The sequence below is a fragment of the Struthio camelus genome, chromosome 23 (assembly GCF_040807025.1).
Source record: "Struthio camelus isolate bStrCam1 chromosome 23, bStrCam1.hap1, whole genome shotgun sequence".
Lineage (NCBI taxonomy): Eukaryota > Metazoa > Chordata > Aves > Struthioniformes > Struthionidae > Struthio > Struthio camelus.
The window spans coordinates 8,876,419-8,900,721 of record NC_090964.1 but is presented as its reverse complement, the minus strand read 5'-3'; the positions used below and the strand labels follow the sequence as shown (position 1 = coordinate 8,900,721).

The following is a 24,303-nucleotide window of genomic DNA, read 5'->3' as shown; positions in this document are numbered from 1 at the left end:
ATGGCCGGGGCGGCGGCGCTGACGGCGGTGCGCACCGAGGGCGCGGGCCGGTGCCGCCGCGGGCTGCTGGGGGCGCCGCGCCCCGGGGCCGGGACCGGAGCCGCCGCCGCCGCCGCCCGCCCCGCCGCGCCGCCGCGCTGCTGCCGCCGCCGCCTCCAGAACTGCCTCTACAACGTGCTGGAGCGGCCCCGCGGCTGGGCCTTCGTCTACCACGTCTTCATGTGAGTAGCCGCCGCCCCGCGGCTCTCCGGGCGGGTCGGCGGCGGCCGCGCCGTCGCGGCTCGGGCGGCGGGAGGTGCCGGCGCGGCCGCGGCCCCGGGCGCCGCTGGTTCCCTTGAGCTCCCGCCCGAGGAAGCGGCAGCCTCGGGCGCTGCTGCTGCTGCTCCTCCCGCTGCAGAAGTTTGTACCCGAGCGTTTGGGGCCGGAGCAGCGGGAGCCGCCGCGCGGCTCCCTGGCTGCCCTGGGCTCGCTCCGCTGCCGCTCGCCCTGCCGCCCCGGTGATGGGCTGCCGCGCGCGGGGCGCTCCGCTCCGCTCGGCCGAGGAGCGCCCTTACCCGGCTCGGTGGCGGCGAGACGGTGCCGTTCATCCAGCGGGGCCCCGGGAGGGAGCGGGGTGGGACGCGCGGGCACCCAGGGGCGCGGGGGTGCGCTGGGCGCCCGGCGCTCTGCTGCTGCCCGCGGTGGAGGCGCTCTCGCAGGGCGGGCGAGGTGAGCTGATGGCCCTGTGCTGAGACGTTTCTCAGATTCAGCAGAAAAAGAAGAAAAGAGCAAGTTTGCAAAACAAAAGAGGGAGCAGGGCCTCTGCGCTGTGCATCTCTCCAGCAGGAGGTACTTTTAGGGGTGCCAGTTCCTGCCATGGGATTTAGCCCCTGAAAACGAGCACCTTTGCCTCTCGTCCCGCCTCTGGGCGCTGCCTCCGTGAGCCCCGAGGGGCTGCAGGGATGCTCGGAGCAAGCAGGCAGCCTGCAAACGGGAGAGCAGGTGTCCGGGGCGCCCGGCCCGGGGTGGCTCTCGGCCGAGCGGGGTCCCGGCGCGGGGAGCGCCGCCCACAGAGCGGGACGAGGTGGGAGCGGGTCTGTGCCCTGGCATGGGGGCTGGCTTGCAAACTCCTCTCCCCCTCAAGCGGGAGAGGGGATGAGCGCGCTGCTGGCTGAGGTGCTGCAGACAGAAAACCCCTTGTGGCTGCGGACAGGGCAGAGGGCACCCTGCAGGCGGGTGCTCGGGCCCTTCGCCGGCGTGCGGGGAGGTGGCTGTCGGGTCCCGGGGGCGCAGGATGCTGGTGGCTCGTCTGGGCTCCACGCCCCCGGGGCATGCAAGGAAGAGTACCAGGGGATGCGATGGGAGCTGGCTCGGCCGTGATTTCATGATGCTTCTCCAGGTTTCTGTGTCTGAGGAGATGTGACTTATTTGCTGGGGTAGCAGGGTGCAGTGACACCTTCCTGGTGGCCTCCCACGCAGCCCAGAGCCCCGGGTTAACATTGTGGTCTGGCACTGTCCCTTCTGGTGGGGTCCTTGTGAGGGTGGCAGTGCCCCTGGGCTAGGGCATCTCCGAGCCCATGGGGAGCCCCAAAACAGGAGCTCCCTGAAGGGGGGACAGACAGCAGTGCTTGGAGGGCAGGACTGGATGGGACGAGACACCTGTCCCCCTGGGTCCCCATAAAGGTGTCAGGATGCAGCAGAAGTCCCTGCCCGGCTTCCCAGGGGCCATGCCGGGGTGGGATGGGGGCAGCGCGGCGGATGGGTCTTCCGCCGCCTTTAACAAGGGACGAGCTGGCTGGCAGCCGCCGTAGCCCCGTTCTGCCCCGAGAGCGGTGCCCGCTCCGGCGTCACAGCCGCTTCCAAGGCCAAGCTCGGAAGCATCCCCTCTCGGGATCTGGCGCCCGGGACGCTGCCAGGACGGCGTCGGCTCTGTGCCCTGGCGGGGCCGGGGCCAGGGGCCCGCGGCTGGCTTGCTGCGGCCTCCCACGCGCTGCCGCTGGGCTGGCTCTGCGTGCCCGACCACGGGTCGGACGGCTCCGAGACGTGCAGACTTTGTTAGCGGCTGAGGAGCAAATTCAGCCCCCTGAGGCTGTTGCTCAGCGGGCTGCAGCGCTGGGGACCACTAACCTGCCCGGAGCCAACCGGGGCGGCGGGTTGGGGGGCAGAGGGAGGCTCTGGGGCCGGGGCTGCTGGAGGGGCTGTTCTGGCTGTCCAGACCACGGACCCCTGCTCTGCCCCAGCCCTGCTGCCTGCCGGGCGCAGGGACACGGCTGCGTCCTCCCTGGCCCGCTCCCGGCAGGGGGAAGGAGCCGTTTCCCCCTCTTCCAAAGAGTGAGCAGCAGCACTGAACAGAAAAAAAGAAAGGAAGGATTGGGGAGCGGGGGGGAAAAGGGAAAGCGATGCTAAGCGTGTGCCCGGTGCCTGGGCCCTCTCTGCGAGCTGCCGCCCGCCCGGCGCAGGCTCCTGCGCGCCCGCAGCCCCTTAAGGGGAGGGAAAGTGGGTCTTGCCGAGGTTAGCACATTGCCGTGGCAGGCTGGATTTGTCACTCGGTGCCAGGGCACCTGAGCTCCCCGGGGAGCTGCGAGAGGCGCCGCGGGGCCATTTGTAACGCCTGCCAGCACCGCCGCAGCGTGCTTAGAAAATAAATACGTACGCTGCAAAAGCTGCCCTCGAAAGAGATTTTTTCCTGCAAGGAATTAATGATTCTGAAACCAGCAGCCGAAACCTCCTGGTAAGGGAGGGAGGATCAGACTTTATTATACGGGTGCTTGCTGAGCTCTGAAAGAGAGATCGCCCCGCTTGGCCCCCGACGGCCGGGAGGCGCGTGGCTCGAGCAGGGTGTCCGCCGGTCCTCCCCGCCGACGCGTGCCGGCGTGGGTGCTCTCAGCGCGAGCGCAGCGGGTGCGAAGGCCGCCCCGGCACCCGCGGCAGCTCGGCTCCGCGGGCGGCTCCTCTGGCCCGCGCATGCCTCCGGGGCCGCGAGCTGAGCCCATAGTGGGAGCAAAACGTCTCAAGCGTTCAGCGGGACGGGAAAGGCTCCTTGTTCGTTTGCTCATTTAGTTTCACAGGTGAAGGGCGGTCGGTCGTGCCGGTGACCCCCAAAAGCCCGTGGGGAAGGCGCCGTGGTCGGTGCACGGTGCGGATGTCTCTTTGTAAAGCTTGTCCTGTAAATGCTGCTCTTTTCTGTCTTCTCCAAAGTTTTTCTCTGCCGAGGTGGCAGGTGGGAGCTGGTAGGCTGCTGCGGCGCTGCGTACTGACCTTCTCGGGGAACGATTTGTGCGCCCGAATGTCTGCGGGTTGGGCTTAAAAAAGAAGAGGAGGAAGGTGCATCCCCCTTGTCAGTGGGGAGACCGAGGCACGGACGCTGGAGCGACCTGGCCACGGTCGGGGCCGAGCTGGTCACAGCGCCCGTGCTCTGACCCAGCCTGCGCGCTGCCCCCCCCCGAGCAGCCTGGCTCCCAGACAGGGCTGGAGACCGCTAACATGGAAATACCTGCGGAGAAGCAAGGCATTTCCCTCCCTCGCACGGTGTAATGTCCGGGAGCACATAGCAGGGCTCAGCCGATACCGTTTACTGGACGAGCTCCATCTCTTTCTGCTGGCAAATTGATCCCGAATAGCTTCGCGTCCCGAGCGCTGCTGCAGGCCGGCCCGGGGCCGCACTGCCTGCCGGGGTGGTTTCGCCGCAGGCGCCGTCCCTGCAGCACCGTGCCGTGCCGAGGTGGGTGCCTGGCTGCAGCTGCCTCCTCCCGCGTTTGCGGGTGCCGGCCAGTGCGGAAGCGGGCTGCTCCCGCAAGCGCCCGGCACCCAGGGTGGTGAGTGCCCGGCTCTGCTTTTCCCTCTTGAAATGAATTTCTCGCCTTGGAGCTTACAGAGAAAATCTGGGAGCGTGACTAGAGCATTAACCTAGAGACTTTAGAGCTGGGGGCAAATGAAAACTACTTTTTAAAATCTCCTGCTTTTAAGGAAACCGGAAGGCTGTTCTTGTGCCCAGCTCATGCCTTTCACTGCACGTGCTGCTGGTGATTTTCCTGGTTAACAGTGCGGCCGCTGCAGGCGTTCGTGCTTCCAACCCCCTCTGCCCGGTCCTGGGGAGGATGCTGCTGCCAGGAGCCGCAGCGCGGGGCCAGCCCTGCCAGGCGCCCGGCTGGACCAGTGGGGACCAGTGGGGTCTTGCTCCCTGCTTCACCGCGATTCAGCAGCCTTAGTTAAATGCCAGGCCAGCCCTGGGCGAGCAGGGGACAGATCTCGTGCAAGTAGCTCATGACTGCTCGGTGCAGCTTTTCCTCGCAAGAGCGGAGCTAGAAGGATCTCTGTGTTCTTGCTGCCCTTCCCCGGCTCATCACTGGCGCATCCCACGCGAGCGCTGCTGCGGCCTCGGGGCGCTCGCTGAGCGAAGCAGGGCCCCGGGCGGGCGGTTTCCCACGAGCGCGGCAGCCTGGTGGCCCCCTCCCCGCCAGCCCCGCACCTCCCAGCCTGGCTCCGCACAGGAGCCTGGTATTGCTGCTCGGAAGGGAACCGGTAGCTGGGATCTTGTCTGGATGGTTATGAAACTGCTGGATGCACCAGAAACTTGGCTCAGCACATCTCCATTTCCCAGAGGGGCTGTTTATAAAGAGCAATTTGAGCTGGAGCAAATTAGCGAAGACTGAACCAGCATCACCAGTAAGAGCACTGCAGTCCCCAGTCCCGGGCAGCCCAACCTGCTCCCCATGCCTGGCTGCGGTCGGGTCCATGCCTGAGTCTCTCCCCCGTGCCCAGAGGCGGGCAGGGCACTGGGGCTGCAGCACGGCGCGGCGAGAGGACGGGCGCAGGGCGGCAGCCGGCACGTTCGCCCCCCGCTCGCCGCTCCAGACGCGGTATTTGGCGCGGGGCACGCGGAGCGGCGGCTCTCCTGGCGCGCCGGCGGACGCTTGGCAGGCGATCCCGGCCTCCCTCCGCGGCGGCCGTTGCAGAAGCTCTTCCCCCGAGACGCCGGGGATTAGACCGCTGGTTAATGCCTGCCGTAGCTCCAACCACCACTTAATGCGCGGGCGCTGCGGCTGGGCCCGTTGCCGCGAGCGTGGTTCCCTGCAGACCCGCCTGGGGCCGTTTAACGGGGCGGGAGCGCCGCGATTCAGGGCTCGAGGGTTTGCACGACAGTCGTCGCGTCGCCTGCTCGGTGCCTGCTGCTCCGCCGCCTGCCTTGCAAAGTCTCCTCGTTCCAAGCTCATTTTAACCTGCTGTTGCTGTCGCCTTGGAGGGACCCTGCTCATCCCGGGTCCGCTGGCGTTTTGCAAAGCGGCCCGTGTTTGGGGCAGGAAGAGGAGAACGCTCCCTATCCCCAGCGCCGCCTCCGGGCGGCCAAAATAAGAAGGGGCAGCGAGGCTGGGGCTCTCTCCACCCGGGAACCGTGTGCACGTGACACGGGTGTCTCGCTGAGCGCGAGTCCGGCCCGAGGGCGCGCGAGGACCTGCGGGCCGGGGCGACGGCAGCCCTCTGCTCCCAGGCCGCTCGCCTCGCCCGAGCTCGAAACGGGAGCTGCGTTTGGGGGGGAAACATCCGCGGCAAGAGAAGCCGGCACAGCAGTTTCCCGAGCCTGACACGGTGTCGCCGGGGCATAAAATTAAGTGACTACGGCGCAACGTGAAACCGTGCATTGATTTGCTCTTTTCTTTTTCCCCCCCGCCACTTCTTGCCACTGCCGCGGGAGCTCCCCCGTCTCCGGCCCAGGTGCGACGCACGGGTTCGGTCCCCGGTTCGGACCCCGGCGCGGGAGCAGGGCCGGCACCCGGTCCGGGGCTGCTTGGCTGCTGCCACCGTCGCCTCCAGGCTTTTGCTGGTTTTCCCCCAAAGCAGTGATTCCCCAGGGCAAGGGGAAGGAGAGGGGCTGAGCCAGTGCCGGGACTGGCCTCTGCTCCCTGTGGGCTCTGCTGCCCTACGTGCAACGTGTTTGGGGGGTCTCAGCCTGCCTCGCCGGACACCTGGCCCCGCCGGGACCTTTTCGGGGCTGCTCTGTGTCCCTAAGGCCCCCCGTGCCCAGGCACCTCCTGTTGCCCCAGAGGGTCAGGATGGCCCCGATCCCTCTCACGAGGCACACAATCCCCCAGGCACGGGGAAGCGAGCCTGAAAACATCCCTTTTATTTATTTAATACCCCCCCCCCCGCCCCAAGTCAGCTGCTTGCCAGATGATTCAAGAGCAAAACTATCTCAGCTGCTCCGCGCTAACGTCTTGGCACCGTCCCGGAGGAGCCTTGTGACCGCTCACCCCCTGCCAGGGCGCGGGGAGCCGGGGCCGGCCCAGCCCGGCGGCGGGCGATGCGGCGGCTCGGGGGTCTCCCTTGGCTTTTGTCGGGGGTTTTTTTCCTCTTTTTTTTTTCCTCTCTCGTGGGTGACCTGGGAGCCGCAGCGTCGCACCTGGCTGCCTTGGTCCGTGCACAAAGGCAGGGAAATACGGCGTCGCGCGGCGCCCGGAGCAGCTGCAGCCGCGCGGGGCTGCCGGGAGCGAGGAGGGGGCCGAGCCGCTGGGGGCCCGGGGGGGCCGCCGGCCCCGGCGAGGCTCCGCGCGGCGTCCTCAGAGCGAGGGCTTTGCTCTCGCGGCCGCCGCGATAACCGCTGCGGAGGCCGGGGTGCCTGTCGGCGGAGTCGACCCAGGCTTGCGCTGCCGCCGCGCCGCGCCAGCCGCTCTGCGAGAGCCGTGCGGGGCGCGCGGGCCACCCCCGGGCTCCTGCCTTCTGTTACCGCCTTCCCGGGCGGCTGTGGGGAAATGCTTTGTGCTGTCACCCTTCTCTTTAAAACGGAGCCTAACCAGAGCGGCTTCCTCGGCAAAGCTGCCCGGAGACCTCTGCCCGAGCAGCCCCCGCGTGCACGGGGAGGGGGGTCCCGCGGCGGGCGACGCAGCCGGCCCCGCGCCTGCTCGGTCCCCCCCCGCTCGCCGCGGGGCGTTAGCGGAGGAGCCGGCAGCGCGGCCGAGGCTGGGTCGGTCCGGCCCGGAGTCCCCGGCGGGGCACGTCGGGGCTGCCCTCCGCCGCCGCGTGTCCCACCCGGGTGCATCGCGCACGGTGCACGGCGCGGTCGGGCCCCGCGGCGCGGGGTACCCAGTACCCTCGGGCACCCTTGCAGGCTGCCTTCGAGCTGCACTCAGCCCGCTGGTGGCCCTGGGCAGCCCGGCCGAGCCCCGGCCGCGGTGCCGATGCCGGTGCTGCGCGGGCAAGCGAGGCAGGCGCCCCTGCCATGGTTACTGGGTGCAAACAGGCCTGCGCCGCCGCCGATGATTTATATCCTCCCGAGCAGCCAGGCCTCCTTCTCCGCCTCGCCTAAAAGGCTGCTGGAGCGAGGGACGGTGGATTTATAAGACACGCTGTTTATTCAGCTGCAGACGGTGCTTAGCGCACGGATGGAGCCCGGCACCACGGGACGGGGAGGCCGGAGAGCGGAGCATCCCGCTGGAGCCGGCGGGGGCCCGGGTGCTCCCCGCGGGGGGGCCGGGGTGCGGAGCCGCGGGGGTCCCGGCAGCCCCGTCCCGGGGCCGGGCTGCCGCGCTCGGGCCAACGGCCGGGCCGCTCGCTCTCCCGCTGCCGGGCTGTTTATACTGCGGCGCGTGGTATTTTCCTTCCGCTGAGTTATTGCCGAGCTGTCAGCGCGAGGCTGCGCGATGCCGCCGGCTCGGGGCTTCCTCGCGGCGGCGTAGCGAAGCCATCAGGTCTCAGCGGCCCCAGCCTCGTGCTCGCCGCCCCCCTGCCAGCTCCCCCCCCTCCCCGTCCTGGGGCAGGGGCAGCCGGGGGCTCCCCGCGTCGCGGCCGGGCCGGCCCCGCTTGCCCCTGCTCAGTGGCTTCCCTGTGCCGTCCCCGCGTGCTGCGAGCCCGCTGCCGGCACGACCTGTGCGGACCGGCGGTGTGCGACGAAAGCCGTGCTCATGAAGATGAGCAGGGCCCCCTGCCGCCTCTTAATTATTAATTTGGGGGCTTGGGGCGGGGGGGAGAAGCGTTCCTGCAGACGAGCCTTGCTTTTGGGGGAGGGAGAGGGATTGGAGGGGCCTGAGTCCTGCCCGCCCCCGGGGGGGCCCCGAGGATGCTGGCGGGGCCGGGGGGATCCGCGATGCCGCGGCGGGGGGCCGCCCGGGGAGGCCGCGGGCTGGCGGGGACGGGGGCGGCCGGTTTCGCGGGGAGAGCCGACGCACTGGCTCAGCGAAGGCAGCGCACCGTGCTCCCCCCCGGGTGAACGGGACCGGGCGCCGGGCGCCTCTGCCTCGCGGGGTCCCTCTGCCCCGGCCCCGCTGCCCCCGGCGGCTCGGCGCTGACCGGCCGCCTCCGGGGCATCCCTTGCTTTCCTTCCCCCGGGAGCTGGGTCTCGCGCCCTGCCGCCCGTCCCGTCCCTCGCAGCCTCGCCGCTGCGGGGCGAGGGGCCTTTCCCTGCCTGCAAGTTAACCCGCAGAAGCACCCAAGCTTTTATTTTGGTCCTGCCCGGTTGGCGCGAGGAGCGTTGGGAGAAGCTGCTGCCCGATGCAAGGGGAGAGGGAGCAGCGGGGGCCGGCGCTGCACGGGTGACCCTGCCGAGCCCTCGCTGCCTCGCGCGGGGCAGAGCTGCTGAGAGCAGCGCTTCGGGGCCCAGCGGGACCCCCCTCCCGGCCCGCCAGGCTGCCCTCGAGCGTCCGACCCTTTCCCTAAGCAGCTTAGCCGCTCCCGGCAGCCGGGACGGGCGGCGTTTGCTCCGGCTTTAGAAGTTAATTCCTAGCAGGTGATGTGTTCCCAGAAAGTTTCCTTGCCACCCCTCTCCTCCGCTGCTGGCGTCCTCTGCCAAATCCCACGGCGGGACCGCGGGACCGGGATGCTGGGGCGGAGGGCGCTGCGCTCCCGCGGGCACCGGCGCGGCCCGCGCAGACGTCCCAGCTCTCCGGTGCTGCCGGCTGTCGCTGCTCCTGCAGCATTTCTGTATTGACCTGGCTCCGTAGCTTCGCGCCCCCGAGCCCCGTCCTCTGTCCCAGCCCCGGGATGGGGACAAGCGGCCGAGCCACGATGCACGTGGCGTTACGTGTGCCGACCAGCACCCCGGTCCGGCCAGGCCGAAACGGCTCCGTAAAAACTCCCATCCGCAATGGGAGAAGGGCCAGCGCTTGCCGGAAAACGCCTGGTGCTGGGTGCGGGGGAGCGGTGCAGGCGGCAGGGCTGGTCCTCCGGCACTGGCTGCCGGAGCGTGCCCGCGTCCCGTCCCGTCCCCGCGGAGCGCAGACCCCCTCCCTGGTGCGTCCCCGCTCCCCGGGCTGGGCGAGAAGCACAAATCTTTGCACGCTGTGAGATTTCTGCATTCTCTTCTGCTTTGTGCTTCACTGCCCATGTAATTGCCTGCTAAATCCTCATTGTATAATCTTTATTGCTGATGATGCACAAAGCAGAAAGGCTCCGTCACCGGCCACTTAGCCAAATCTTGTTTTGCATCTCGAGCCGACCTAATGTGGCCCGGAGGCCGGCGGACCTGCTCCGATTTCCCCTCCCCGGGCTCGGCGGTGCTCCCAGCCCGGGCGCGGGCTGCTCGAGGGCACCGCTGCGCCCCGGCGCTGCTCTCCAGCTCCCGGCCCCCGGAGGAGTTAACGGCATGAAAATGCTGCGTGGAAGCAAAGGGGCTGCATCAATAATGCAGAGGGAGAAGAAATTGGCTCCAGCCTTTGGCCTTGCGGATGGGGAAGGAGCGCGGCCGTCAGCGGACGCCGGGGCGAGGCTGGCCTGGCCCCATCGCGCTGGAAGCTGCCGGCCAGGGGCCGCCCTCCTTCGTGCCTCAGTTTCCCCAGCTGTTGAAACGGGGGCGCCGTGCGCGGGCTGGCGGTGAGCCGCGGGGCTCGTCCGGCTCGGGGCTCGTTGCTGCAGCCCGTCCCCTCCCCTCGCTCCGCGTCCAGCCCTTTGGCCCTTCCCTTGCGTTTCTTCGCCACGAGTGTCGCCGTCTCCGGTTTCTCCTTGCAGTGGTTTCGGGGAAGGGGACCTGTGCCCCCCGGCTCAGCGCCGGGCCCGGGGCTGGGCGCTCCCGGGCTCGCCTGCACCGGAGCAGGACGCCAGGTCTGGTTTCATAGCCCGCAGCTGCTCGCTGCAGCCGATTCGGCTCGAAAGCTCCGAGTCAGCAGCAAAAGGAGCCGAGGAAGCGCTGCCGAGCCGGCGTCGATCAGCCGGCGGTGCTCCCGGCAGCGCCGGGGCCGAGCCGAGCCCCCCGCGCTATCTGTAGCACCGTTTACTGGCCCGGCGGGCTTTTCTCTCGTTGGGAAGACCGGCTGGGACGGGCGCCTGCTGGCTCAGGGATGGGGTGCCCGGCTCTGGCCCCCTCGGCCGCGCCGGGGCTGTGGGCGCTGCAGCAGCCCCGGCGCCCGGTGCTACCGGCGGCGGGCTTGGCCGCTCCAGTTCGGCTCCCCGGCCCGGGCGGGCGCGCGGACCCCCCTGCGCCGTCACGCACGCTGGCCCCTGCCGAGCCCTGGCCCTTTGCACGCAGTCACGTGGGCTGGTGGCACAAGCCCTCCGCTTCCCATATTTAGAATCGCTGGATCAGGGGAAAAAAAGTATTTTTGGAGAGTTTCATTTGCTTCAGCTCCCAAATCTATTTTCCCCCCCCCTCCTTCTTATTTTAAATGGGCCAAAGCCCCTTTTGTCTTAACTCGGGGTGTGCGGCGATGCCGGGGCGGCCGGGAGCGGCTCCGGTCTCCCCTCCCCAGCAGCAGCCCTGCCCGCGCCGCAGGGCCCTGCGTCGCCCTCCCTGGTTTTATTTAGCAGTTGTTTAGCCTGGGAAGAGGCTGCAGGGCTGCGGCGGAGCCTGGCACCGAGCCCCGCAGCCACGGCAGCCGGCCGCCCCCTCCACGCGCTGCGGGGCGGCCCGGGGTCCCGGGGTGCAGGCCCTGGCGTGGGCACGGCTGTGCTCCAGCACGAGGATGCTGTGAGCCTGCCCGGCGTCTCCATCGAGGGGGCGAAGCCCCTTCTCCCGCAGCCTTTGCCCCGAGGGTGGTGCCCCGGGTGCCGGCGCAGCGATGGAGGCACCCCTCCATGCTCCCGGGCAACAGGATGGGGATGCAATAAGAGCAGCATCGCCAAGCCTGGTCCCTCTCTGTCCCCTCTCCGTGCTGCGCTCCCTGCAGGGCTGTGCCCCCCGCGCTAACGCAGCGCGCAGGGGCTGCCCTGTGCCCGCCGCGCTCCCCCGGGGAATCCTGCAGTGTCTTTCTGGCTATTAAATATTTAGAAGACCGGCCCAGCTCTGAGCATTTTCTGGAGCCAGGAGATGACTGCCTGGTTGGGTTTTCTCTCGGCATCCAGCACCTTGGCTGGGCTGGGAGGCCGGTGGGCGCGCGGGAGCAGGTCCTGCCACCAGATGCCCATGGCTCAGCGGCGCTCATGCCTGGCTGTCCCACGGGAGCGACTGTCCCTTTGCACTTGGGAGCTTGGGGTGCCATCCCCAAGGCCAGGGAGAGGTCCCATCCCGGGTGAACAGAGGGGTCCGGCCATAGGCTTGGGTGCGCTGGCAGCTCGGGGATCCAGGAGCGCCCTGTGGGCTTGGCAGAGGCTCAGATGCATCCAGGCTGCCTGGGGAGGTAATTGCTCCTGACAGAGTGTCCCTTGGTGTCCCTCGATGTCCCAGCAGTGACGGGTTGTCTCCAGGAGGGTGGCCACAGCTCTACTCGGCACCCTGGGCAGCTGCTCGTGGGCTCCTGAATTGCTCCATGCCACCATCTAGGGGCAAACTGCATCTCCGGTGGCTCAGCCTCGGCGGGGAAGGTCTCAGCTGGCTCCAGGCCGGCCACCAGCACTCGGCCACCTCCGGCCAGCCCCGAAGCTCGCGCCGGGGCCGGAGGGAGCTTCCTTGGCCCCGCTCCCCCACAGCGGCTGCTCTCCTTGCAGATTCCTCCTCGTCTTCAGCTGCCTGGTGCTCTCTGTCTTCTCCACCATCCAGGAGCATCAGAAACTGGCCAACCAGTGCCTGTTCATCCTGGTAAGACAGGGTGTGCAGACCTTGCTTATGGGCTTGGGTACGGTTACCTGGACCTGAGAGCCAGGATTAAGCCCAGATTCCTTTGTCTAAGGATACACCTCATGATCGCTTTGAGTTTTTCTGTTGCTTGGCCTTGCCCTCCCCATGTTGTGCCCTAATAGACCTGACCGAGATCAACAAAACCCATGGGTCCCACCCCTTCCCCACCCCTCCTCTCACTTAATCACTTAATTTGCAAATAAGTAGTTGTGTTAATGATGCTGGCCTGTCCGGTGCTTCAGGGAGAGGGGTGCGTGGTGGCCTCGCTGCTCCGGCTCTCCCTGCTCCTTGTGCGCCTCCATCCCCATGGCTCGCGCCGGGCTTCGCTGGGGGCCCGTGGCTGCAACCAGGCCTCTGCGGCGGGGAGAGGCCCAAACCGCTGGAAAAGGCAGGGCGCGGAGGGTCTAAAAAAGGCAACTTTCCCCCAAACTGTCAGAAACGGCTGACGCTGGAGTTCTCCCGAGTGATGGAGACTAATTTGGGAAGGTCCTTGTGACTTTCCCGCGAGTAAGCAGAACGGGGGCTTGTTTGCGCGAGAGGCAGGAGGACAATGCTGACGGAGGAGGAAAAGGACCCAGCTATATTTGAGCTTGGCACAGGTAGGAGGGCCGGGCTGCGCAGGCAGGCTCGATGCCCCGGGCGCCTCTCGGCGGCCTGGCCGCCCCGGGGCGGTTAGCGGTGCCCTCCTCGGTGCCAGGGTTTCCTTCTGGCTCTCGCTGCCCCCCACAAAGCCGCCCACCCTGCCAGCGCGCCCCGCTCGGCCCCACCGCCCCTGCCTGCCCCGCTTATCCCTCCCGCTGTCCCGTCTCTCCCCCCGGCAGGAGTTCGTCATGATCGTGGTGTTCGGCATGGAGTACATCATCCGCATCTGGGCGGCCGGCTGCTGCTGCCGCTACCGCGGCTGGAGGGGCCGTTTCCGCTTTGCCAGGAAACCCTTCTGCGTTATAGGTACCGCGGGGCTGGGGGGGGGGGGGCACGGGCTCTCCCTGAATTTGGGGACTTCCAGTGTCACCCAATGGATGACACCCGGCTGCAAGAGGTCCCCGGGGTGCCTGGTGCAGGGCACCCACTGGGGCTGAGCACAGGGGAGAGCTCATCACATGTCCTTCCCCCCCCCGACCCTCGCTGCGCCTCCCCCCCCTCAGATTTCATCGTCTTCATCGCCTCGGTGGCCGTCATCGCCGCTGGCACCCAGGGCAACATCTTCGCCACGTCGGCGCTGCGCAGCATGCGCTTCCTGCAGATCCTGCGCATGGTGCGCATGGACCGCCGCGGCGGCACCTGGAAGCTGCTGGGCTCCGTCGTCTACGCTCACAGCAAGGTGAGGGCTGGCGGGGGGCCGGCGCGGGGCCGCGGGGGCACCCGGCGGCCCCCCGCCAGCCCTCACCCCTCCGCCGCCCCGCAGGAGCTCATCACCGCCTGGTACATCGGCTTCCTCGTCCTCATCTTCGCCTCCTTCCTCGTCTACCTGGCCGAGAAGGACGCCAACGCGCAGTTCGCCACCTACGCCGACTCCCTGTGGTGGGGCACGGTACGTCGGGCCGCCGCGGCCCCCGGCGCGGCCAGCGGGGTGGGCTGGGGCCGGCGGGAGGGGGGCTGCCTGCAGGCCTGCCCCTGCTCTCTGCCCCCGCAGATCACCCTCACCACCATCGGCTACGGGGACAAGACGCCGCAGACGTGGCTGGGCCGGATGCTGGCGGCCGGCTTCGCCCTCCTCGGCATCTCCTTCTTCGCGCTGCCTGCTGTGAGTGGCGTGCGGGGACGGGGCTCCCTGGGGCGGGGGGGCTCCCCGGCCTGGCCGGCGCCCGCGGACCGCCGTCCCCTCCGTCCCCAGGGCATCCTGGGCTCCGGCTTCGCCCTCAAAGTGCAGGAGCAGCATCGGCAGAAGCACTTTGAGAAGAGACGGACGCCAGCGGCCAATCTCATCCAGGTAGCGCCGGGCTGGCGTGTCCTGCCCCGCGGCTCCGCGGTCCCCGCCGTCCCCGTGCCACGGGAAGGACTGACCCCAAAGCCAGCCGTCAGCTCCTTTGGGCCGGTGTCTGCCCGTCGTGGCCGGAGAGGCGGCTCTGCCTTGTCCCCCTCGCTCGGAGCCCGGGGACGACAGGGGGCTGCTGGCCCCCGGCTCCCCCAGCACCTGCCCCAGCAAAACCAGCAGGGTGCTGGGTTTGCACCGGTGCTGCACGGGACCCAGCCTGGGGTTTGCACCACCCCGCTGGGTCTCCGTCCTCTCCCAGAGCCGGAGGGGTCCCCAGGTCCCGCCGGGCGGCCGGGGGGCTCGGCCGTGCCGGGGGCGCGGTGCTCTCGGGGGGCAGCGGAGCCGGGACGGCTCGGGGCGCTCTGTCCTGGCCTGAGCCGCGGGGCTCCCGCTCTCGCCCAGGCTGCCTGGCGCCTGTACTCGACGGACGCCGGCCGGGCGTACCTGACCGCCACGTGGTGCTACTACGACAGCCTGCTGCCCTCCTTCAGGTAGGCAGGGCGCGGGGCGAGGGCGGCGGGAGCGCGCCGAGGGTGCCCTGCCCGCGCCAGCCGACGGCACCCGAACGCCCCCGGGGAGCCCCTGCCCCGTGAGCGGCCGCCGCCGGGGCCCCCGCGGAGACGCAGCGGGCTCGGCGGGGCGCGAGGATGAGGAGCACGGACGGCCTTCTTCAGCCTCGCCTCGGGGCTCGGGTCTGCACGGCCCGGGACGCCGGAGCCACAGCCCGGTGGCTGCCGAAACGCCTGACTTCCTCTTCCATCATCATCGTCATCCCCCCAGACCGCTGAGCCCATCCATCCCGTCCCTCCCTCTGCCCGTCCGTAGCCCTGGTCCGACAGCCCGCAGCGTGGACGGGGACAGTGCTGCTCCCCGCGGCCGGAGCTGCAGCGAGCCGCCTCCGAGGCCCCCGGAGCCACGGACCCGCAGGCGGGATGCGGGGGCAGAGGGAGGCTGGATGGGGTCCGCCCGGGAGGTCAGGTCCCTGGAGCACTCTCTGGCCGGCAATTGCAGCCGCGGTGAATCGAGGACCCCCCAATGCGTTTCTGGCCGCGCTGCGTGTTCCCGGCACCCCGTGCCCGCCCCGGCGGCGCTGAGCCCACCGCAGCCCACGGCGGGCTTGCTGCCCACCTCCCCACGCCAGCCCCAGCCCCGGCACGGCGCTGCGGCGCCCGCAGCCCTGCCTTCGTCCCTGCCTTTGCCTTGACTTTCTGCCACTGTTTTTTTGTTGCAATGACAAAAGTTATTGTTTTGTTTTCATCTTTGTTTTTTTTCAAAAGACAGGATTCTTAACAGCGCAGGAAACGAGTCCCTCTGACTCGCGGCAGCGGCCGCGCAGCAGCCGCCCGGTCCCTCGGACCGCCGAGCTCCTGCAGCAGGGAGGCAGGACTGGGCCAGCTGTGATTCGTGCTGGGATCCGCGCTCCCCCCCTCGCCTGGCCGCTCGGGCTCTGCCGCCCCGGGGCGAGGAAGGACGGGCAGTACCAGGGCCCCGAGGCTGCAGATCAGTCCTTGCTCTGCCACCACCTCGGCGGCAGGTCCTCATGCCCCCCCGGCTCTGCGCAGCGGGAGCAGTACGTCCCGCCTGGCCAAAGCGATGCCAGCAGAGCTGCTGCCTCGCGGCGGAGGCTTGAGCACCGCCGCCGGCAGCCGGCTGCGCGGGCACCGGTACCACCGGAGTAGGGTGACTTTCCCAAAGCCACCCAGACCGCGGCAGCCAGACGGGACCCTGCCGTTGCAGCCCGTCGGGGTGGTCCCAGTCGGGCCAGGTCCTCCGACAGCGCTGGGCTCCGCGGAGCGAGCGGCGCCCGGGTTGGCCGCAGAGCTGCCCGCTCGGCCTGCCGGCAGCTCGGGCAGACGGGCTCTCCGAGGCACCGTTAGAGGGATAGCTCTGCAGCGCGAGGGGCTCCGGGGCTGACTTTTACGAGACATCCCGCCCAGAAAGCGTGTCCAGCTGGCCCAGCCCCGTGGTCCGCCTGGCCTGAGCCTGCAGGCGCTGCTCAGAGCTGTTAAGAAACTGTCTTTTGAAAGAAAGGATTTGTTCTGATTTTGCTTCTTATTTTGCCCTGTTTTTGCTTTGATTTGCACAGAGGAGGACCCGGCTCTGCTCAGCCTTGGTTTGCTCATCTTGTTTGCTTTGGAAGGTTTAATTTCTCCATGTTTTTATTTGACCCCCAACCTCAGAGAGCTGGTCCTAATCTTTGAGCATTTGCACCGAGTCCGCAATGGAGGAATTAGGAATTCAGAGGTGAAAAAATTGCCAGACGGAGCCCCACCGCCTTATCAGTCCTTCACCTCTGGCCAGAAAAGCATCAGCCCCGCCGCTTGTGCAGGGGAAAGGTAGGGTGCAGCCCGCCCCGGCGCCGCGTCCTCTCTCCGCGCCGCCTGTGCTCGGGCGCGTGTGCGCGCGGGGCAGCAGCCCCCGGCCCTGTCGCATCCCGCCCGCTGTCCGGCCTGCCGTGCCGCCTCGCCCGCGAGCCTCGCAGGCTGCACCCTCGCAGGATGGCGGGCAGCCAGCCTGGTGTGCAGCTCCGGAGGGACCGGCTCCTCTCAGCCCGTCGGCCCCGCTCCGCTTCCGTGTCCTCACGGCCACCACGGCCGGGACGCGGCGCCCGGCTCCTCCGCTGCTCCCGCGCTGAGGCTCCGGACCGCCCGGGACCTCGGGAGGCCTCTGGAAAGGCTCAGCTGCACCTCGCGCTGCTTCTGGGGGAGCCTCGGCCCCGGGGCGTTCGCAGAGGCGAGCGGAGCGCGCGTGCGCGAGGCTGACAGCAAACGCGCGCCGGCCGCGCGGACGGCCTGCAGGCAGCCGGGACCGGGCGCCCGTGCGGCAGCGCGCAGCAAGCAGCACCGGGGCCCCTGTCTCGCCCACGGCCCGGCGCCGCAGCTCCAAAACCCGCTCGCCTAGGGCTCATCGGGCCGGCGTGTGCCGCGCGCGGTCCAGGGAATTCTTCCCTGCGCTAATCCCAGCGAGGCGATGCCCCGAGGGAGGCGAGACGACTGGCTGCGTCCAGCGCCCAGCGGGGCCCTGGAGAGGAGGCAGAGCGGAGAAGCCAGTCCCGGACGGTGTTTCCCACGGTCAGAAGTGGATTTGCAGCGCCCACGCCTGGGGGCACAGCGGCAAGGTGCCGGGCGCGGAGCTGCGGCCAGGCCGAGGCAGCCCTGATCCCGCGGAGAGGCGAGGAGAGGAGAGCCTTCAGCACGTCCACGCCGGGCTGCGGTTGCGCCCCGTGTCCGAAGAGCGTCCGGGAGACCGCGGCGTGCGCCCAGGCCCTGGGCACAGCACCGAGCCCTAGCACCACGGTTCAGAAGGGAGAGGGAGCTCTGCTCCTCCGCTGCCTGGTGCCTCAGTTTCCCCTGCAGCATCAGAGAGGTGTCGCCCCGGGGGCTGTCGCGATGCGCCGGCCCCAGCCGTCTCCTTCCCTCGTGCACTTCTGCAAGGTCTCCCGGTCCTCCGTCCGCCCGGCCGGCCGTGGGACGGGGCTGGGACCTGGGAGGCAGCGAGAGGGACCGTCACCGCTGGCTGTGGGCACCAAGGCTCGGCCCCGCCATCCCTTGGGCCAACATCTCATAACATTTTCATCTTCTCTTTCTCCTCCCCTCTCCTGCTCACCTCCCTCCTCCCCGTGCCCCCAACCGCCCCCCCACCCCGGCCTCCCCATCCATCCCTGGCAGCTGGAAGGAGGAGGACGCGCAGCCCCACAAGTGCTTACGGCTCAGGTAACGCTGCCCCCGAGCCGCGGGGGCCGCTCGTCCGCCCTCCCCGCGCGGAGGGTCCCGGGAGAGCCGCGGCGGAGGGCGGCAGCCACCGGGCTGTGCCGCGGCCGAGGGCCGGGGCGACGGCCGGCCGCTGGCCGCAAGGTGCATTTCACGACTCGCCGTTCCGCAGAGCTCCGCCGCGGGGAAATTTGCCTCCTTGCTGCGCAGGGGAGAGGGCAGCGTTTATGTAGGACCTACACAAACAGCTCTTGCTCGCGCTGCTGGCCTCCGCCGCGGAGCGGATGCCGCGTGCCGGGCTCCGGGCGGTGGGGGCCGCGGCGGGGCGCAGCGCCGTGCCCGCTCTGCTCCGCGCAGCCCAGCTCCGGCCCCGTGCTAACGCTCTCTCTTTCTCTCCGCGTCCCTGCCCTGCCCCTCCAGCCGGGTCTGTAGCGCTAAGCGGAGCCTCTTGCGGAGCCGGGCCCCCTGGAGACGGAGGTATCGGGTGCCCGGCCGGCACGGCGCTGGCGGAGGCAGCGCGGGGCGAATGCCGCCACCGCCGCGTGCACGGTGCTCGGCGCTGCCGTGCGGAGACGCCTGCTCGCGGGGTGCAACGGGAGCGCCGGGCAGAGGGCGGCCGAAACGCGGCTCGTTCGCCGCGGAAGGGGCTCCGTGCCCTGCCGTGGGCTGGGGACCGGCTCTCCCCCTCAGTGCCGGACCGACTCCCTCCCGCTCCGGCTGTGCCTCGGTTTCTCCCTCCCCGCTGCTTGCTTGTGCGCTGTGGCTGAGCCCCGTCTCTTGGAAGTGCTGAGCTTCCCGAGTGCAACAAATGCAAACAGGCACTTGGATAAACCCTGGGCTGGCCGTGGTCCCCCCGGTCCCCGCTGCCGAGGAGCCGTCCCGTCCTCCGGCACTGCCTGGCACCGAGCGCGGGTCGGCTGCCCCGCTCTTCGGCAAACAGCACGAGCAGGGGCTGCAAACCAGAGCCCTCCCGCGCCCCCCCCCCGCAGCGTGGCTCCCGGCCGGAGAAACCCGGGGCGCTCCCCACGTGCCGTGCTTCCCTGCTGCCTTTGCTGCCAGGCTGCGCAGCCCCGGGGCCCCCCGCCGTCCCCCCGCGGCGGGCCCGGTGTGGAGCCTCGTGGGGCGCAGAGACGCGGGGACTCGCCGCTGCCGCGGTGCCAGCGCCGTGCATCCTGGCACCGTCCCCGCCGGGGCACCGGGGGCCTCAGCCGACTGCTCTTTCCCCGCGTGCCCGGTGCTTTGCTGCGAGTCCTTCGGCTCGCTCCGCGCTCGGGGCCGTGCGGCGCGGGGCCAAGGCTGGCCCCTTCCCGCTCGGCCTCCCCGCGCCTCCCGGGATGTGCTTGTGAGCCCGCTGCCAGCAAGAGGCAGCACCGGACAGTGCTTTTGTGTAGGTCCTACGTAAACGATGTCTGCTGTTTGCCCCCCGCACAGCGAAGGGGCTGGTTTCAGGAGCAGAGCAAGTGGAAGGGCTGGATGAGGGCCAGTTGGCTCCATCCTGCAGGAGCAGAGCTTAAATTAGGCCCCGTTTAGCTAACGAACAAGCAGAGCGCAGCTCAGCACCGAAGTGGTGCTGAGCGTTTTGGCCGGAGCAGAGACAGCCCCGGGGCTGGAGGGAGCCGGGAGGAGGAGGACGGTGGGACCAGGGCCGGCGCTGCCCGGGCGGTTTCTCTCCCGGCTGCTGCGGGCTCTGCTGCATGTCCTTCCCAGCCGCTGCAGCTGTCTGTCCGCTGTCCGTCTGTCTCCTCCTTTTTTTGCTCTCGGAAAAAAGACGTGTTTAACCCCAAAGATGCTCCTGTCCTTGCCTACGCCGTGGCAGGCGCCGTGCGTGCCTGCGGCCGGGGTCGCTCCTGCCCGTGCCCCCGGCAGCCCCGCACCTTTGCCCCCGGTCCCAGGGCTCCCGCCTGCCTCTGACGCTGCCCATCCTTCCTCCCTCGCAGCAACAAGATGGGCATCAAGGACCGCATCCGTCTGAGCAACCCGCAGCGGCAGGGCAGCCGGGGCAGACAGCAGCTGGGGCCGCCCCTGCACCGCTCCCCCAGCACCGAGGACGTCCCCGAGGCCGCCAGCTCCACCAAGGTGCAGAAGAGCTGGAGCTTCAACGACCGGACCCGCTTCCGGGCGTCCCTGCGGCTCAAGCCCCGACTGCCGGTGGAGGGTGAGTCCCCGGGGAGCGGTGGGGCGAGGACGCCGGGGCTGAGCCGGCCGCGCAGCCTTGCTGGGAGCAGCGTCCGTGCGCGCCGGGCTGCGGCGGCAGCTTCCCGCGTCCTCCGCCCAGCGCCGCTCTCGCGCCCGCAGCCGACTGCCCGCCCGAGGACAGCGGCGAGGAGAAGAGCTCCCAGTGCGACCTGACCGCCGAGGACGTCATGCCAGCGGTGAAGACCCTCATCCGGGCCGTCAGGTGGGACTGTCGCATCCCGCGTCCCCCCAGCTCCTCGCTCGTGTGCCCCCAGCCCTCCCTGGAGGCCGGACCTGCGCAGCCCTGCCCAGGGCTCCCTTCGCGCTCCCTGGCCGAGCCAGGGGAGAGGAGCAGGGATGCTCCATTGGGGAGATAGCTCCTCCAGCTATCCCGGTGTCCCGCAGGATCCTGAAGTTCCTGGTGGCCAAGAGAAAGTTCAAGGAGACCTTGCGGCCCTATGACGTCAAGGATGTCATCGAGCAGTACTCAGCCGGTCACCTGGACATGCTGGGCAGGATCAAGAGCCTGCAGATGCGGTGAGCTGCCCCTCCAGCGGTGGCAGGGGCCTGTGGGCTCCCACGGGTTCCCCCTGCCGCTAGCCGTGCCCGTGGTGCCCCGTCCCCTTGCCGTCTGGTCGGTCGAGAGTGACGGGCCATGCCCCTTGCCTCCGTGCTCGGCGCCAGGGTGGATCAGATCGTGGGCAGGGGGGCCCTCGCCGCGGACAAGAAGGCCAGGGAGAAGGTGGAGAAGCCGGTGCTGGAGCCAGAGCCGGTGGACGAGCTCAGCATGATGGGCCGGGTGGTCAAGGTGGAGCGGCAGGTGAGGAGAGGACGTGCGACCCCATGGCGTGTGGGGCGCCTGGGGGCTGCTGTCTTCTCACCTTCCCTTTGGCCGGGGCAGCAAGGAGGAGCCCGGACTCCTGGGTCCTCTCGCAGGCTGCAGGGGGGCCGCGGGCAGGCCGTGGCCAGGTGCCCCGCACTGCTGGGGTGCCCGCCCCGCTCACCCCGCCGCCCTTGCAGGTACAGTCCATCGAGCACAAACTGGACTTGTTGCTTGGCCTCTACTCCCAGTGCCTCCGCAAGGGCTCCACGAACTCCTTCAGCCTGGCCGCCGTGCAGCTGCCCCGCTGCGAGCCCGACATCACCTCCGACTACCACAGCCCCGTGGACCACGAGGACATCTCGGTCTCTGCCCAGACCCTGAACATCTCCAGGTCGGCCAGCACCAACATGGACTGAGCAGGGAGGCGGTAGGGCAAGGTGCCGCGGCCGCCGCCGGCTGCGGGCGAGGAGGGCCGGGCCGAGGGGCCGGGCAGTGGCGTCCGCGTCAGCCGGCCTCGTCAGCCGGCTCTCTCTCAGTTTTACTTGAAATGCGTCTTCCTTCGCGAGTGAATCGCCCGTGTCGCCCGTCCGGGAGCCGCGCGAGTGCCAAGCGCGGCTGCAGCCGGGTGCCCGGTCTGGGCACGGGGCAGGAGCCCGAGGCGCTGCTCTGCACTCGGACCACGCTCCTGCAGCGCTCCTGCCCTTCCCAGAGGGAGGAGAGCCCCCGACCGGGGCTTTAAACACGCCGAGACCCTCCTCCGTCCCTGGCCCTCTGGGAGCCGAGCCGGAGGCCACCGACAGCTATGCAAGGCTGGAGCGCCCTTTGGTTGCAGGTGCTGAGCAGGGGCCTTGCAACCCGACTGAATGTGGTTTTATCTGTGTAGCTCCTGGCCACTGCAGTGGCCGGGGCCTGCCCCAGATCGGGGGGTTTGCGGGGGCCTCTCCCCCCTCGCCTTCCTCTGCCTGGGTTTTCTCTTGTCCTGCTCGCAGGGCTGCAGCTCTGCGGCTGCAGCTGTACCTCTAGAAGCACAGCAGAGCCTTCTGCCTGCCCGTGCATGCTCCCAAGGCAATATAGATGTAGGAGATATATATACATGTATATGCAACAATGTCTGAATATGCAACATCCCCGGGAAGAGCAGCCCGTGGGGACATAGGCAATAAGCATCTCCCCCTGGCAGCATGCAGGGCTGGATTTCTCCCCCATGGCCCTGCCGCCGCTGCGGTGCGCAGCCGAGCGCAGCTGCTCTGGGGACCCAGCTGCTGAGCCGTGCCGGAGCCGGGTGGCCGGAGGGGTGGGAGCTGGGGGGGGGGTGCAGATGCAGGCGATGGGGAAGGTGGTCCCTGAGGTCCCTCCCTGGCGTCTCCCAGCCCAGGGCTCCCAGCTTCCCATGCCTCCTTGCACCCCGATCCCCCGGCACCGGGTGCAGCAGAGCCACTGCAGCTCTCTCCCTGCTCTGCTCTTCTTTGCTGCTGGGGCGACCTGAACGCCCAGGGCTGGTTTCCGTTCCCTGCGTGGCTGGGGAGAACCAGGCTTGCAATGACCACGGTAGTGCCAAAGTTTGCCCAGGGTTGGGGCTGTCTCCTGCTCCTGCGTGGCCGGGGGCCCCAGGGCTCGGGGGATTTCCAGCCCCCCCTTTCCAGTGTCCCCTGTGCCTGGCAGGGGAGCCAGCCGGGGGTGCCCCCCCCATCCTGCTTGTTTTTCTTGCCTTGTTTGTGCATGGGGCCAGCGCGGGCCCTGCCAGAGCCACTTGCAGCCTCCCGCCTGCTCGTGCACGCGTCTCCGCACAGACCCCCTCGGCCCGGGAGCGCCCGCCCCGGTGGCCCTGCCGTGGGCGCACGGTGGGACAGCGGCGCGGCGGGCGCGTGGCGAGTCGGCCGGGTGGCCGTGCCGTGGGTGCACGGCAGGACGCCCGGCCGCGGGGCGAGGGTGCATGCGACAGCTTTGCCCGCACAGGCACGCACAGTAACTAACTCGTTAGGACTCCTCCTCGGGGCTGGCTGCTCCCCGCAGACCTCCCCAGCCAGCAGTAGTTACCTCACTTTATTAACTTATTAACTTATTTGTTTCATTAAAATTTGAAGTAGAGGCTGCCTGCCTGCGTGGTGTTTGTCTCCCCGCTCTCCCGAGAGGTGGCACTCCAGCCCCGCAGCCGAGCCGGCCCCGCCAGAGGACCCAGGCGTCCTGCCGCTTTCCTGCTGCCTGCCTCGCCGTGAGCCGCAGCCACCCCCCTGCCCCCAGACATGGGGCCCCGGGATCCGGCTCGCCTCACCGTCTGCCGGTTCAGTGGCGTCTTGTGCCTGGAGGCAGCAGGCCCGATGCCACTACAGATGGGCCCATGCAGCGCATTCAGAGCCCGGGAGGAGCAGGGCTGGCAGGCTGTGCTGGGAAACACAGCGTGACGTCCTGGACGGCAAATCCTCTGTCCCTGCCCTGTGCAGAGACGCCCCGCAGACGCGGCGCGTCCCCCGGCGCAGCGCGGGGCCGGCCGGCCGGGCAGAGAGGCCGGGAGGGAGCCCCTTTCCCCAGTGCGGCGCTGCCTTAGGAGGAAGCCGGGGCTCTTTGCAGGTCATTCCCCTGCGCTTCCGGGCTGCGTCTTGCCAGCAAATATGTTCCTGACTCATCCAGGAGCGCTGGAGCGTGCCAAGTGCCTGGCGGGCCAGCTCCTTCCTCCCCAGCCCCCAGGCTGAGGCTGCCCTCGGCCGGGGGTGCCGCGGGGCTTTGCTGGGCCCGGGAGCCTGGGGGTGCCGCCAGCCGGAGCCTCGCGGGAGCGTGCAGCCCGAGGGGGCCGCGATCCCCGGGGAGCCTCGGCCGCTCCTCGCAGCGCGTGTCGGCTAGCGCGTGGATCGGGGTGGCTTTGGAGCAGAGGCTTTGAAGGGGGAGCCAGGACTCGGCATAACCAGGAAAACCCTACGCAAACAAGAGCTCTCCCCGGCCGGCCGGGGCATTGCATTGCTTTCGCCTGTTCTGCTCCTCCGAATGGCAGAGAGGATCGGCAAAAAGGGCCCGGGGTTGCTTGCTCTCCCCGGCGGGGGGTTTGGCTCCAGTTTGGAGCCATGCACCTCTGCGTGAGCAGGGTCCTCACCCTGCCGCAGGCTCTCTGTCCTGCGCGGGGTCTTCCTTTCCTGCGGGGTCTTTGCAGGTGCCTGCGTGCGCATGACCCCGCTGCTGCACGGGGCGCTGCGAGTGTCTCGTCCCCGCCGGCGCCTGGGCTCCCCATCGCGCCTGCACCCTCTGCAGCCCCCACGGGGCACCGGGGCCGTCTCCCTGCCCCGGTGCGGCCCCGGTTTGCCAGCGCGGCGGGGGCGGTGAGCTGGCGGGCGCGAGGGCAGGGCCAGGCGTGCGTGCCAGCCCGCTGCGCGCGGCATTGCTTCCTCTTGGCTGCCAGGGCCCAAGGTGCCCGGGCTGGACTTTGCTCTCCTCCGCCGCAGCTCCCTCCCTCCGTGGGCGTGCAAGAGAGCAGAGACGGGGCCGGATGGGGCCGGGTGTCGAGCAGTCCAGGGACGTGCTGGGGGAGCCTGACGGAGTGGAAAACACCAGCGGCAGGGGACTTAGTGAGCCGTGACCCTGCCGAGCCGGTCCTGCTGCGGGCAGCACCGGCCGGGCTCAGCACGCCAAACACAGCGCGGGAGCAGGGCGAGGGGCACTCGACGGCACCCCAGTGACG

The 24,303-nt window shown here is 69.4% G+C and overlaps 1 protein-coding gene across 1 annotated transcript; it reads left to right on the top strand.

The window, feature by feature from the left end:
* On the top strand, positions 1-23,367 carry KCNQ4 (potassium voltage-gated channel subfamily Q member 4). Its single transcript, XM_068917836.1, has 15 exons — positions 1-221; positions 11,824-11,914; positions 12,775-12,901; positions 13,099-13,274; positions 13,359-13,484; positions 13,587-13,697; positions 13,788-13,883; positions 14,331-14,419; positions 16,109-16,264; positions 17,597-17,641; positions 19,576-19,793; positions 19,934-20,036; positions 20,219-20,350; positions 20,498-20,633; positions 20,834-23,367. Exons 1-15 carry the CDS (start codon positions 1-3, stop codon positions 21,050-21,052), a joined length of 2,046 nt encoding a protein of 681 aa, XP_068773937.1. The 3' UTR covers positions 21,053-23,367.
* Positions 23,368-24,303: the final 936 nt, after the last annotated feature.

Coding starts and splice junctions, on each gene's coding strand:
- KCNQ4 (XM_068917836.1), top strand. CDS start 1: ATGGCCGGGGCGGCGGCGCTGACGGCGGTGCGCACCGAGGGCGCGGGC. Junction 13,275..13,358: donor TCGTCTACGCTCACAGCAAG/GTGAGGGCTGGC, acceptor GCCGCCCCGCAG/GAGCTCATCACCGCCTGGTA. Junction 16,265..17,596: donor GCCGCTTGTGCAGGGGAAAG/GTAGGGTGCAGC, acceptor CATCCCTGGCAG/CTGGAAGGAGGAGGACGCGC.